We start from the raw sequence: 15,737 nt of genomic DNA on the forward strand, positions 1-15,737 counted from the left end.
CTTCAATATACGAGGAGGGCTCCAGATCTTTAATCTCTTCTTGTGCAGCTACGAACGCATATGCAATCAAGTTTGCTTGATTTATAAGGCGTTCCGGTTCTCGTGTCTGCCTCTTCTCCCTCCCCTTCGCAATTGTGTATGGTTCATTGACAGCAAGTTCTTCAACGCCTACATCTTCTGACTCATCTTTAACCTGAGTCTCTTGATCCTTTTCCTTGGCAAGCTCCACCGGAAGCTCCACCTGCTCGTTGTTCTTGTTTCCTGAAAACTCCACGGAAACTTTACGGGGATCAAGTATAGAGGATTCATCGAAGGTGACATCTCTACTAACTATAAATTTGAGTAAAGACAAACACCAAAGTTTGTACCCTTTTACTCCATCCACATACCCTACGAATATGGCCTTCTTAGCCCTTGGTTCAAGCTTTCCTTCATTAACGTGATAATAAGCTGGACACCCAAATACTCGTAAGTATGAATAGTTAGAGGGTTCACCTGACCATACCTCATTCGGAGTCTTAAAGTCAATTGTCGATGCTGGAGATCGATTGACAATATGAGCAGCAGTGTGAACTGCTTCAGCCCAAAATACTTTGGACATTTTGGCTTGTAGGAGCATACAACGAGCCTTTTCAAGAAGAGTTCTGTTCATTCTCTCGGCAACTCCATTCTGCTGTGGGGTATGCCTGACAGTCCTATGTCTTGAGATCCCATGAACCTTGCAGAATTCATTAAACTCTTCATTGCAAAACTCCAAGCCATTGTCTGTGCGAAGATACTTGATTTTCCGCTCCATTTGATTTTCAACCAAAATCTTCCACTCTTTAAATGCTTCAAAAGCATCACTTTTTGCCTTCAAAAAATACACCCAAACCTTTCGTGAGAAATCATCAATAAAAATGAGAAGATACCTCTTTCCGCCCTTCGATGGAAGTTTAGAAGGACCCCATAAATCTGAATGGATGTAGTCTAGCACTCCTCTTGTCTTGTGTTTGCCAGTGCTGAAGCTGACCTTCTTCTGCTTCCCTAGAACGCAGTGCTCACAGAAGTCAAGCGTGCTGATCTTCTCACCTTCCAAAAGTTTACGATTGCTCAACATCTCCAGTCCACGTGCGCTCATATGACCCAGTCTCATGTGCCATAGTCTTGCCTTGTCATCATTAGATAACTGCACTGTAGATGCATTTGCAGAGCCAACAATGGTGCTTCCGGCCAATGTGTAAAGGCCGTTCTCCAGCTTGCCTTTCAGCATGACTAAAGAACCTTTAGTCACCTTCATAGTTCCTGCTTCGCTCATGTACCTGTAGCCTTGTTCATCCAGAGTACCCAAGGAGATCAAATTCTTCTTCAGATCAGGAACATGACGGACTTGTGTAATAGTCCTCACGATTCCATCATGGCAGCGAACCCGAACTGAGCCAATGCCAACTATTGCACAAGTTGCATTATTGCCCATTACTACGGTTCCTCCACTTTTCTCGTAGCTGCTAAACCAGTCTTTTCGGAACGTCATATGCAGAGTACAAGCAGAGTCTAACACCCATTTGTTTTCATAACTACTATTATTATTACACGATGTTGTTAGTACATAATCATTATCAAAATTATGTACCTGTTCAACTGTAGATGCACTCGCCTTTTCCTTGGACTTTGACATTGGGCAATCTCGTTCAAAGTGCCCCTTCTTGCCACAACCCCAACACTCTGTATTCTTCTTGTTCACACGAGACTTTGATCTGTGCTTTGATTTGGTCTTTCCCTGTTGGCTAGTCCGGCCTCGGCCACTTGCCTGGTCATCTCTATCTCCTTCAATGTGCCTCCGCACATCACTAGAGTTAAGTGTCTGCCGCACTTGCTCAAGCTTGATAGGCTCCTTGCTATACATCATTGAATTCTCAATATCACGATATCCTGAAGTCAATGAAAATAGCAAAGCACATGAAAGCGTCTCCTCCTCCCTTTTAATTCCTGCAATCTGTAAGTCCATGACAAGTTTATTAAACGCATCTAAATGATCTTGTAACGAAGTACCTGACCCCATCTTAAATGTGTGAAGACGCCGTTGTAACAACATTCTTGTTGTCACTGATCGGTCTTGGTATAGCCCTTCTAGCTTTTCCCACAACTGTTTGGCCGTCTCTTCGGTACCCGTACTCACTTCACAAAGCACGTTAGGTGCAAGGGATAGTTGGATTGCACTCAATGCATCCCCTTCAATCTTCTCCTTGTCGGGAGCTGATATATCCGTAGGATACTTTCCGTCAATAGCATGGATTGAACCTTCCCTCCGCAGTAACGCCATCATCTGGATCTTCCAGATATTGAAGTTGTTGCGTCCATTGAATCTATCAATTTCAAACTTCATGGAACTCATATTTGCTTGTTCTTTCTCCTTGGATCGTTAAAGAATCCTGTCGCTCTGATACCAATTGTTAGCGGAAACGTAAAAGAAAGAACACAAGATTTAACGTGGTTCGGATCAAAATAATCCTACGTCCACCAGAGAACAATTGCCCTTTTAATATTAACAAAGGAAGGGGAGATTTCCCAATTACACTTAAGAGAATTTCTCTCTTAACTCTCTACTCACTACAATGTATTGTATTATTTTGGGATGATTTCTACAAGTGAAGGAGTGCATCTATTTATAGAGGTAAAGACCTCCTCTTGATGTCATTGGTGACATCAAACTACCTCCTCTTGATGTCATGGGTGACATCAAAGGAGGAAGCTTCCTCCTAGCATCCACACCAACTCTTTCCACCAACTCTTCCAATTGGCATGCCATTGTTGACTAAACATAAACCAACATTTTCAGCATGCCATTGTTAACTAAACATAAACCAACATTTTCAGCAATAAATGAATTCTCATAATTTATTGAAGATATGGAAGGAGGAAGTTACACTTGGAGGACAGGAGATAGACATGTGATAACAGCTAGACTGGATAGGTTCTTGGTTTTTATGGATTGGAATGAGCATCAGAAACACCAAGCAATCAGTTCTCCATTGAATTACCTCTGACCATTCCCCTGTGATGCTTCAATGTGGTAACCGGTACCCTGTCAAATCCTATTACAAGTTTGAGAATTGGTGGCTGGAAACAGAGGGCTTCAAAGAAAGGATTAAAGTCTGGTGGAGCTCTTTTGCTTGTGAAGGAAGACGTGACTTTATTCTGGCTTTCAAACTTAAAGCATCGAAGGAAAAAATTGAAGAAATGGAGTAAATCTATTCAAGGAAACTTGGAGATGCAGAAATTGAGTATTCTTAGTCAACTTGCAGAACTAGAAGAGGCACATGATCAAAGGAGCCTTACTGAAGAAGAAATACACACTAAATATGCAGTCTATGGAGTTTGGGGAGATTGCAAAACATGAGGAGGTGGCTTGGAGACAAAGATCTAGGGCTCTTTGGTTGAAAGAAGGGACAAAAACATCAATTTTTTCCTCAAAATTGCAAGTGCACATAGGAAATACAATAACATAGACCAACTGTTACTTGAAGGAAAATTTGTGGCGAATCCAACATGCATAACAAATAATATTGGTACATTTTATCAAAAACTATATATAAAGATTGCTAGAGGACAATCTTATGTTGCAAAGTCTTTTCGAAGCTTAGGAAATTTGGGATAGTGTCAGGCATGTGAAAGGGATAAAGCACCTGGACCTGAGAACTGGGAGGTGATAAACACGGATATGATAGCTGCAGTTCTTTGTTCATAGAATGTTTGAGGAAAGCTTTAATGTTACCTTTGTGGCATTGATTCCTAAGAAGATGGAAGCTAAGGAATAGAAGGACTTTAGGCCTATTATGATAGGCAATGTGTACAAGATCTTGATAGAAAGACTTAAGAAATTGGTGAACAAGTTGGTGAAGGGTCAACGGATGACTTTTATTAAAGGTAGACAGATAATGGATGTTGTTCTAATTGCCAAATGAATGTGTAGATGCAAGGACAAAGGCGAGAAACCTACAATACTATGCAAACTAGATATTGAGAAGGCATATGACCATCTAAATTGGAACTTTCTATTGGAATCGCTGATGAGGATGGGCTTTGGTGTAAGATGGGTCAGCTGGATCAAATTCTGCATCAGCACAATGAAATTCTCAATTTTGATAAATGTTTCACCAGTAGGTTTCTTCCCTTCTCAGAGGGATTTGAGACAGGGTGATCCACTATCTCCTTTTATTATTCATTAGTGCTATGGGAGGCCTAAATGATATGTTAAAGACTACTCAAGATAACAACTGCATACAGGGTTTTAAGGTGAAGTCCAGGGCAGACAGTACTATTGAGATTTTTCATCTTCGATATGCAGATGACGCACTTATGTTCTGTGAGGTTGACAATGAACAATTGAAAGTGCTGAGGGTGATCTTCATTCTGTTTGAAGCCACATCTGTATTACAAATTAACTGGAATGAAAGCTTTATCTATCTAGTTAATGAGGTAACTAAGATCCACTTTTTGGTTGGAATCCTAGAAGGTAAAATTGGGGAATTGCCTACAGTTATTTGGGGATGCCATGGGGGCCAAGAGCAATTTTAAGGGGATTTGGACTAGGGTCGTAGAGATATGTGAAAAAATTTTAACAAACTGGAAGAGTTAGTATTTATCCTTAAGGGACAAACTAATACTAATCAATTCTATACTTGATGATTTTCCTACTTGCATGATGTTCCTCTTCTCAATCCATGTGAATGTTGTGAAGAGAATAGATACCCTTAGAAGGAACTTCCAATGGGGAGGAAACTATGACAAGTAAAGATCTATTTGGTCAAATGGAAGTCTCTCACAGTCAGCAAGAAGTAAGAGTGTTTTGGAATCAAGAATTGGAGAATTCAGAACCAAAGTTTGATGATGAAGTGGCTATGGAGATTTACTACAGAAGAACATTGTTTGTGGAAAGAGGTGATCATGGAGAAGTATGGCATAGAAGATAAATGGATAACAAAGTCTGTAAATAGATCTTATGGAGTTAGTCGATGGAAATCCATCAGGGACCTATAGCTTCAGCTCTTGAATAAGTCCAAATTCTGAATAGGAAATGGATTGAAAATATCTTTTTGGAAGGATAATTGGCTAACCAAGGAACTTTGAAACAACTCTTTCTTGACATTTACATTCCAAATCAACAGCATAAAGCAATAATAGTAGAATTATGGGCTAATCAAGGTTGGAATCTCACATACAGAAGACTATCAAAAGACCCGGAGATTGGCAGGTCAACAGAGTTCAAAGGCACTTTGGAACAATTTAAAGGGGTCTATACTTCTATAGACTATTTGACTTGGCAAGGGAAGTTTATTGTTAATTCAGCCTATAAGGAATTCAACTTCTCAGCTAACCGGATTGGTTGTTGGCCATAGAAGTTGATTTGGAAAGTTAAAATTCCTTTTAGAGTTGCTTGTTTCTCTTGGCTTTTGGCTAAAGAGGCAGTTCTGACGCATGATAATCTAACCAAGAGAGATTACCATTTATGTTCAAGATGTTATTTATGTGAAGAGCAGGCAGAGACAACCAATCCACTTTTTTTTGCATTGTAAGTTCACTGCAGTTATGGAGGATTTTCATTAGTTTAAAGGGTATCATGTGGGCTATGCGTAGAAGTATACCTGAAGTTCTAGCATACTGGAAAAAAGAAAGAAATCTTTCCAATTATAAAAAGAGATGGAGGATTATCCTAGCTTGCATCTGGTGGACCATTTGGGAAGAAAGAAATCAAAGATGCTTCAAAGATAAATCCAGTCATATTCAGATAATTAAAATGAAGTGGCTAGTCTTGTTATATTTTTGGTGTTAAGTGTTAGATAGTTATGTATTATGTATAAGTTGTCTAGTCCCACATTGGAACGGGAGTAATATGTACTATGTAGAGTATAGCTATAAATAGGACTTCTTGTACTTTATTGTAGAGAATATATTAATAATATATTTTTCCCGTGTTGTCTCACATGGTATCAGAGAAACCGTGAGATATCAGTCGTTGTGAAAAATACCAGCGGCTTCGGGAAGAAAGAAATCAATCAACTGCGAGGTAGATCAGTCTCCGGTGACTCTAGGGTTGCCGACTCCAAAGTTTATTTTGTCGATGGTGTACAAAAATCAACACCAACACGAGGTATATTAGTCTTCGGCGACCGATCCATTAAATTTCTCTGGCAAAGAACCACTCATGGGCCCTCACGCGCCCACCGAAAGAAATATTTCCGGCGAGGTTCCAATTTCATGCGCCGGCGCGTGAGGCAGTTTCCGGTCAAATTTTGACAAAGGTCCTTTTTGACAGTTTGTTCACCCTGTAATTCCCGGCCTATCCATCATTTTTTTATTCCGATCACTTCGCAATTTCTCGGGCAGCTACAGTGATTTTTCCGGCAAAAGCGGTGTTTCCTTTGCCTGCTTCAGCGAGATACAGTTGATTATTTCTATTATTTATTTCTAGACCTCTCTCCAATCCAACGATGTCTTTGGAATTTGATGTATTTGGTTCTGAAAACACGAGTTCTAGAAAGTCAAGCTTCATGATTACTTTAGAGCCATTAATGGGGAGTTCAAACTATTTAGCTTGGGTTTCCTCTATTGAATTGTGGTGTAAAGGTCAAGGTGTTCGAGATCACTTAATCAAAAAGGCTAGTGAGGGCTGTGAAAAGGTCAATTTAAGCAGTTTATGGCTTCTCAGGGAATTATTCATCAGACGTCTTGTCTGTATACCACTCAGCAGAATAGGATGGCAAAGAAAGAATAGGCACATCATTGAGACTGCTCGCACACTTCTCATTGAGTCTCACGTTCCGCTACATTTTCTGAGCGATGCAGTTCTAACGGCTTGTTATTTGATTAATCGGATGCCTTTATCTTCCATCCAGAATCAGATTCTGCAGTTAGTATTGTTTTCTCAGTCACCCTTATACTTTTTTCGTCCTCGTGCTTTTGGGAGCATGTGTTTTGTTCATAACTTAGCTCCCGAAAAAAATAAGTTAGCTCCTCGTGCTCTCAAGTGTGTCTTCCTTGGATATTCCCGAGTTTAAAAGTGATATTGTTGCTACTCACCTGATCGTAGGTACCTTATGTCAGTTGATATTGCATTTTTTGAGTCTAGACCTTACTTTACCTCTTCTGACCACCTTGATATATATAAGGTCTTACCTATACCGACTCTTGAGGGGTTTACTATAGCTCCTCCTCTACATACTGAGCCACAGAAATCTTACTCATACCTACCATTGAGGAATCTAGTGTTGCTCCTCCTAGATCCCCAGCTACAGGAACACTTTTAACTTATCGTCGTCGTCCGTGCCCAGCATCATGCCCAGCTGATTCACGTCCTGCACCTGCTCCTACTGCGGACTAGTCTCATCCTAATCTACCAATTGCACTTCGGAAAGGTATATGGTCCACACTTAATCCTAATCCATATTATGTCGGTTTGAGTTATCATCGTGTCATCACCTCATTATGCTTTTATAACTTCTTTGTCCACTATTTCAATTCATAAGTCTACAGGTGAAGCATTGTCACATCCAGGATGGCAACATGCTATGATTGACGAGATGTCTGCTTTACATACGAGTAGTACTTGTGAACTTGTTCCTCTTCCTTCAGGCAAATCTACTGTTGGTTATCATTGGGTTTATGCCGTCAAAGTTGGTCCAGATGACCAGATTGCCAAAGGGTATAGTCAAATATTTGGGGCTTGGTTACAGTGATATTTTCTCTCCCGTGGCTAAAATACCATCAGTCCATCTCTTTCTATCCGTGGTTGTTGTTCGTCATTGGCATCTCTATCAGTTTGACATTAAGAATGTTTTTCTTCACAGTGAGATTGAGGATGAAGTTTATATGAATTAACCACCTAATTTTGTTGCTTAGGGGGAGTCTAGTGGCTTTGTATGTTGGTTGCCTCAGACGCTCTATGGTCTAAAGTAGTCTCCTCGAGCCTGGTTTAGTAAGTTGAGCACAGTTATTTGGGAATTTGGCCAACTCGTAGTGAAGCTTATCACTTTGTGCTTTATTGGCATTTTACTTCAAATCTCTGTATTTATTTGGTGGTTTATGTTGACGATATTGTTATTACCGGCAATGAACAGGATGGTATTACTGAGTTGAAGCAACATCTCTTTCAACACTTTTAGACTAAGGATCTGAGTAGATTGAAGTATTTTTTAGGTATTGTGATTGCTCAGTCTAGCTTAGGTTTTGTTATTTCACATTGGAAGTAGAAAAACTTCAATCATTTTTCTTTATTTGAAAGGAGAAAAAAAAAGGTAATATCTAGACCTAAATATTAATCTGAAGACAAGTGAGGCTTGCTCAGTTGGTAAAAGCACCTCCACCTACGATCGTTAGGTCCTGGGTTCGAGTCACCATGGAGGGGAAGTGTGGAAACACTATAGATCCTCCTAATTTGGGAGGGGAAAAAAAATATTAATCTGAATTAACATGAATCTCAATGACAATGACCAACGATTTCCTGCAATTCTTTTCAGTATGGAATGAATAAAAAATCAAGCTACAAGTCTCTATCAAACGAAATGCACTAACAGGGATCACTCTCAAGAAAGGAAGTGGTTTTGGTTGTTGTTATTCCAGGTTGGATAAATCACTTTCTTTATAAATATCATAAAAGACAAGGGCTTTCTTGCTTCAGCACATGTGGGAAATGCCGGGGGGCTTGGCTGGTACCAAGCTCGAGCGGTCTTTCTATCTTTTTGGATTGCATGCCCAAGGCAATGCTTTTTGTAGATTGGGATGGATTGATCTTCGCAGAAGTATGCTTTAGACATTCTTGAGGAGACAGGAATGACGGATTGTAGACCCATTGACACACCTATGGATCCAAATGCCACACTTCTACCAGGATAGGGGGAGCCTCTTAGTGATCCTGCAAGATATAGGCGGCTGGTTGGCAAGTTGAATTACCTCACAGTAACTAGACCTTATATATCCTTTCCTGTGAGTGTTGTAAGAGTTTATGGACTCTCCTTGTGATAGTCATTGGGATGTGGTTTTCCGAATTCTTCGATATAAAATCAGCTCCAAGCAAAGAACTATTGTTCGAGGATCGAGGCCCATGAGCAGATGTTGATTGGGCACGATCACCTTCTAATAGACATTCTATATCTGGATATTGTATGTTAATAGGAGGTAATTTGGTGTCTTGGAAGATCAAGATGTAAAATGTAGTTGATCGGTCTAGTGCGGAAGCAAATAATCGAGCAATTGTTATGGCAACACGTGAGCTAGTTTGGATCAAACAACTGCTCAAAGAATTGAAATTTGGAGAAATTGATGGAACCAGTGTGTAATAATCAAGCAGCTCTTCATATTGCGTCAAATCCGGTGTTCCATGACAGAATTAAACACATTGAGATTGACTCTCACTTTGCCAGAGAAAAGATACTCTCAGGAGATACCGTTACAAAGATTGTGAAGTCGAATGATCAGCTTAGAGATATTTTTACCAAGTCCCTTGTTGGTCCTCGTATTAGTTATATTTGTAGCAAACTCGGTATATATGATTTATATGCACCAACTTAAGGGAGAGTGTGAGATAGTTATGTACAACAAAATACCCGGTATAATCCCACAAGTGGGGTATGGGGGGTAGTGTATACGCAGAGCTTACCCCTACCCTGTGAAGGTAGAGAAGCTGTTTCCAAATACCCTCGACTCCAGTACAAATGAAAAGGAGCAGTAGCAACAAGCAGTAACAACAATGATATAGTAAAATAACTGAAGAAAGAAATAACATGTAGACATACAACTCCACTAACAAACATGCAAGGTTAATACTATTGCCACGAGAATGGCAAAGGAATGTTAGATAGTTATGTATTATATGTATATAAATAGTCTAGTCTCACGTTGGAATAGGAGTAATATGTACTATGTAGAGTATAGCTATAACTAGGACTTCTTGTAATATATTGCATAGAGATATCAATAATATATTTTTCCTATGCTTTCTCACATAAAGGAATGTAATGTACTTAGAAGATCATGAATCTATCTTTGATGTTTTAGACACCTCGTGAGAACACAAAGGTTTAGGAACTTTATTGTTTTCTTTGTAATTATGGGTGACTGCAAATATGTTACCTTTTCATAAAAATGATTATTTGGCCATTGGATTAGTTTCAACATCCTCTCTGCCCCTCGGGGTAAGGGTAAGGTCTGCGTACATATTACCCTCTCCAGACCCCACTTGTGGGATTATACTGGGTTGTTGTTGTTGTTGTTGTGAATTAGTTTCAACAATTTTGATAGTTCTTTTATTTGAATCAAACCACTCATTCACATGGATTTTGTATCGTATCATTAAGTTAAAAAAATTGGTTCTGCTAATTTATCCTCATGTATAACAACTACCTATTTTTCAATATATTGGATTCAGGAGCTTGTAGTAGCTGGAGTTTGCTCTTCAAAGGGCAATAAGTGCCGGGTATCATGCACAGTGACTCCAAATACAGATCTCCTTTCTGCTCTAACTCTTATGGAGAAACATGATCTAAGTCAGCTACCTGTTATACTAGGGGACGTGGAGGATGAAGGCATCCATCCTGTGGGCATTTTGGACAGAGAATGCATCAATGTAGCTTGCAGGTTTTTGACATTCAACTTTTACTTCAAAGATATAATACTTTCTGGAACCATTGATGATAAAATATGCAAGAAACTTGTGCAGAAGTCGCACTTTACTATCGATTACCAGATAAAGTTACTTATCAAGAAGTCAAATATATTGAACATATTTCTCTAAAACACTTTGACTGGACTGTAAGCAGAAACTTACTAAAGTAGGTCGTAAGAAATGGTTTGATAGGGAAATCACCATCTACACTTAAAAGAGTTGTGTGAATTTGAATTCTTAAAGCATGTGAAAGTTATAAAAACTTGTTATTATCTAAGCATCTGAAGCATTTTGGCCATCCAAAGGATCAAAAATAGGAAATAATTTCATTTGTACAATGAACTCCCTGCACAAATTCTCACACTAGGGGTATTCTCTATTCATCACTAGCACTACATGTGTCACTACGAATCATATACAATAAATCTTTGTAACATAAAAGACGACACATAATATGGAAGTAAGGCGAGTATACAAGGGAAGTTTCATCATTATGGTGAGCTTTTTATAAGATAATCAAGTTTTACTGGAAAAGGGCAAAACCTCTCCCGTATAGAAGTATACCAAAAAGTAGAATACCTTACAAAAATATGATTTTCTATGAACAACACCCTATCTTCTATACTTGTAGGGATCTCATCGGGGCACCAAAAAGAGATAAAGGGATAAGAGGCTTTTCCTCAAATGTACAAAATCCTTCTCTATTCCTTCAAAAGCTCTCCTATTTCTCTCTCTGCACACTGTCCACATAAGTTCAATGGAGCAACATCCACGCCCTGTGTCTTCTTTTCCGTCTTCTATAGGTCCAGCTGAACATGGCTTCTTTGACTGAGTGTGGCATCAACGTTGAAGACCAAACCATCCCAGTACTTCCAACCACAAACGAGACACTATATGACAATTTAGAAGAAGATGATTCACATCTTCTCCCGAACATTTACGCATAAAACACCAGCTGATACATGTAATCTTCCTCTTCCTCAAATTATCAGCCGTCAGGATCACCCGTCTCGTAGCTAACTAGGTGAAGAAGCACACTTTTCTCGAAAACCTCAGGATCCATACAGAGAGATATGGAAAAGCTGATTCCTCCATGCCCAGAAGCTTCTCATAATAAGACTTAACAAAGAAACACCACTATCCCCCCCCCCCCACCCCCAAAAAAAAATCTCCATACATCGACTTTCATGTGTAATTCTTGTTCGTGAAACGACCCAATCAACCTTTGGCACAAATCTCCCAGTCTTGCGAGTTCCTCCTAAACTTCAAATCACAATGAACTTCTCCACCTTGTAGCCTCCGTGTCCCTTGGACTGGCAACTCCTTTTGGCATGAAACTTTGTACATATTAGGAGATGTGATACTCAAAGTGTTGTTCCTGCACCAATTGTACCCCCAAAAAACTTACCATGCTCCCATCACCTAACATTGAATGATACGTTCCAAAATCTTCGCACTCCTTCAAGAAACTTTTCCGTAGGCCCCACCCATAAGGGAGTGTGATTTTTTTTGCTCTCCATCCCCTCTCCAAGAATCCATTCCCTAAACCACTGCAGGACACTTTAACAATCACTATGTCACTTTTTCTACTAGTTCTACATTGAGTGATATCTTGATGTCATTGAAATGCCTCTGGAAAATCTTCTTCTCATCTAAAAGAACACTTGTTTACCTTTTGAATCCCCCTCTAACATTTTCTATGTTTCATTCATCTTTGGTGGAACAGAGCATTAGCAACTAGAGAACAGCTTTGCTAGTTCTCCACGAAGGAAAGGCTTTCTGAAGGCTGCATAACCTGTCTGCAATAAGTTCTTCCTTGTTAAAGCATGTGAGGGTTATTATCTCTGAAAAATTCTTCGTTACCCCGTCGTACAACAGGGTTGGAGGTACCAACTACTTAATTACTGTCTACTTGCTAGGCCATGAGGAATAATGCAAGTTTCATTGAACAAGTAAGATGAACAATTAGAACGATAGTGATTTATCCATTAATTAGTGCTATACTGACTTGTACTTCATATAATACGATATGCTGTAAAGGTCTTTTTACCTCAGCAAATCCAAACAACTGTTTCGGTCTTCCTGAGATTTTGGACTACCATCTTCAGTTCAATTTTAAATGATGAGAATGACACTGGCATAGGCAGAGAAGATCATACTACCAGGAAGCTGGATTCACAGCTAAAGCTGAAGGTTGTCCAAGCTGCTTCTCAAATTAGGGACTGGACGACCACACTTCCTAACTAAACTGACTCGTTACCAATTCCAAAGATTGACTTCCGTACTAAGGAACTTGAACAAGATTGAGTTACATGCCTTCTGTCAAAACTAAATTTTACTCTTTTTGGCTTTGCCTGAATTATATTTCTTCTTGCTACTTCAGTCAGCTGTTAATGACTTTTCAGACAAACCACCCAGTCAGAGGCGGATCTACCATGTGAAACATGGTTCACGTGAACCCGTGGTCCTCGGGTTAAAGTATGGATATGATGTACATAATTTGGAAAAAATAGATATATATACTTGATGGAACCCATGGTCAAAAGAGACTAAGTGGTGCACTGGTTTTGGTTTCTTATTTCCAATAGCCTAAGGTCAGGGGATCAAATCCCTTACCAATTTTTTAGTTTAATTTTTTTTTTAAAAAGTAATAGTGAACCCATCCTTCAAACATCCTGGATCCGCCTCTGCACCCAGTCCCCCTCCGCCCCTTTTTCCCAAACTGCCATTTCCTGACGTTGTCTTTGCTGCAATTTGCTTGTTCGTTATTAAGGTGTTATACCCTTTCTCTGGCCCATTTTACATGATGTGATTTGAGCAGGTAAAATTTAACAAGGTAATCCGGCTTGTATTATATTGATAAAAAGGTAAATAATAAAGTAGCAGTTGATGAGTTAAGAGGTATGTCAGTATTTTCATGTTCTTGAAGTAAAAACTGAAGATACTATTGCTGTATATAGTAATGCTAAACATTGTGGAATAACAAAACAAAAAATGTCATACAAATTGAGATGAAGTCTATTCATGATGTTGCACATGCCACTTACCTTTATAGACTTCGGGACTACTGTTTTCTGAAACTTATAGAGCTAGTGGTAATTGTTTTGCGTAAACAGTAAAAGGAAAAAGTAACTTGCTCCTGAATGGTTTAGATGAAATCAGTTAAAATCGAAGAAGAAATCTGTTGATAAATGAATTTCAATTTGTTGACTATTAGATCTTGCTCTATAATTTGGTTATAATCACTGATGCAACCCATTTTCGGCTACTACTCAGCGGAATATGGAGGTAGTTATGGCAGAATGGACCAATTTGGTCTACACAATAAAATGATAAACGGAATTGCCATGAACAACTTATTAGTAGATTAGCAGATCACCTCGGAATGGCATATACATTTCATATAGGGGTTCCGAACAAGTTATAGTTACACCCATTTCATTAGGAATTGATAATCTTTTAACGGTACCTTTTAAGATATGGATACTTCAAGTTCAAGATGCTGAAGAAGAAAGTTTGATTTTGGAAAAAACACCATCATTATGAAAATGTACACGTGGTAAAAAAAAATAGTCAATCCATTGAAATATAGTATGCTACAAGTGAATATTTACAACGGAAAAGAATTCTCTCTTGGTTGTGCCTGCACCCATACCTCCTTTATCATTGAGCGGTCATTTAGGGGCCTTAGCTGATAATTCGGGCTTTTTCTCTCTCGAAGATGAAGCTTATTCCCCATCGCCTCACTAGCCAACCTTGACCCAGTTATTTTGAAGTCATATGTATTATTCAGAATTTGCCTTGATTTGGTACCACTCTCATCGATCAAGAAAAAACGTTGATCTACTACTTTTTGCATTCTCTTTCTGACTAGCGAAGAGATATTTCTAACATCTTAGTAACTAATGATTGGGCAAGAATTACACCTACCAAACAAGGGTCCATAACCTCTATTCGAGTAGTTTATACCCGAAAACTATTTGATCAGCTCTACTCCTGCTACGACATGTGCATATTAAGATGATACTACTGCTGTGACATTCGCATATTTAGATGATACTACTGTACTATCAAGAGGATTGACTGCCAAATGTATTTATCCAAAAGTAGATCCTTTAGATTCATCAAGTTTTATAATAAGATAAGCTGAATGAAGAGGTTTTAATTAATTAATAAAATTTCCTCTATTTTTTTTTTTTTTTTGTCTACCACTAAGTATATTTTATGTTTAAAAAAAAGGGTTCTTAATATTCCGGAATGGAGAATTACTAATATTCTCCACTATTATAGGTTTAATACTCCCCGTAAATGCAGTAATACATACTATTAAGGCGTGCACTTCATATTTTTGTTTCTGCACTCCACTAAAGCTTGTACTCCGAAAGCCCATGAAGATTTTGTTAGCAAGCAGATCCTACCACCCAACATTTTCCTTTCTAGACTTCCATACTCTTCTTGAGACCCTCCAGCTTGTAATCAGTATGCGAACGCCAACTATAGCAGTATGTTGAGTCACTACTCTTTTCACTTTTCTTCATCGACTATAGCATCCACCCTACCATACTCTACTTTTCGACTATGTTGAGCCAACTATAGCTTCCACCCTACCATACTCTACTTTGAAAGAAAATAAAAATAGTTAAAAGTTGCAGGAAGCTGCCAATGTAGAGCCCATCCTAATGTTGACAACTCACACTAGTTAAGAGAACTCTTGTCAATGATTATCTGCAGCTGATTTTTCTATATGGGTGCGAAAGCTAATTCCAGCAAAGGACACGCCCGAAAGGCAAGTTGCCATGAATTGGCTAGATAAAATTAAAATGTCCACTCAATCAATGGGTAACCAAGACAATCATCACGTGATGCTTTATGGCTCATCTCAAGTAAAGTATGATGCCCTGCAGACTATATTCTCAGCAATCAAACTGCATCCAACTATCTTGGTGTGTTGAATCTTACAATAAAACCGTTGTTTATGTCAAATGATGTTGATCAAGTGTTACTAAGTTAGAGATGAAGTGCTGCCAACTTTAAAGATATTGGACAGCAGAGGCGAACCCAGGATTCGAGCACGACGGGGCACCATTGTATACTAATT

At 38.9% G+C, this 15,737-nt stretch overlaps 1 protein-coding gene across 3 annotated transcripts in view; it reads left to right on the forward strand.

Annotated features, from left to right (window-relative positions):
* LOC104211273 (chloride channel protein CLC-e) overlaps positions 1-13,021 on the forward strand; it is a 48,777-nt gene extending 35,756 nt beyond the window's left edge. Inside the window, exons 6-8 of one of the 3 annotated variants that reach the window (XR_707093.2) lie at positions 10,403-10,611; positions 12,366-12,591; positions 12,680-13,021. Coding sequence is in view for 2 of the 3 variants with exons in the window: in XM_009760304.2 (XP_009758606.1) it covers positions 10,403-10,611; positions 12,366-12,396 (240 nt within the window). In the remaining variant the exon portion in view is untranslated. Of the gene's footprint in view, positions 1-10,402; positions 10,612-12,365 lie in introns of those variants that run through there. The other 2 variants (XM_009760304.2, XM_009760305.2) reach the window with 2 other exon arrangements.
* The last annotated feature ends 2,716 nt before the right edge of the window (positions 13,022-15,737 follow it).

The sequence above is a fragment of the Nicotiana sylvestris genome, chromosome 1 (assembly GCF_000393655.2).
Source record: "Nicotiana sylvestris chromosome 1, ASM39365v2, whole genome shotgun sequence".
Taxonomy (NCBI): domain Eukaryota; kingdom Viridiplantae; phylum Streptophyta; class Magnoliopsida; order Solanales; family Solanaceae; genus Nicotiana; species Nicotiana sylvestris.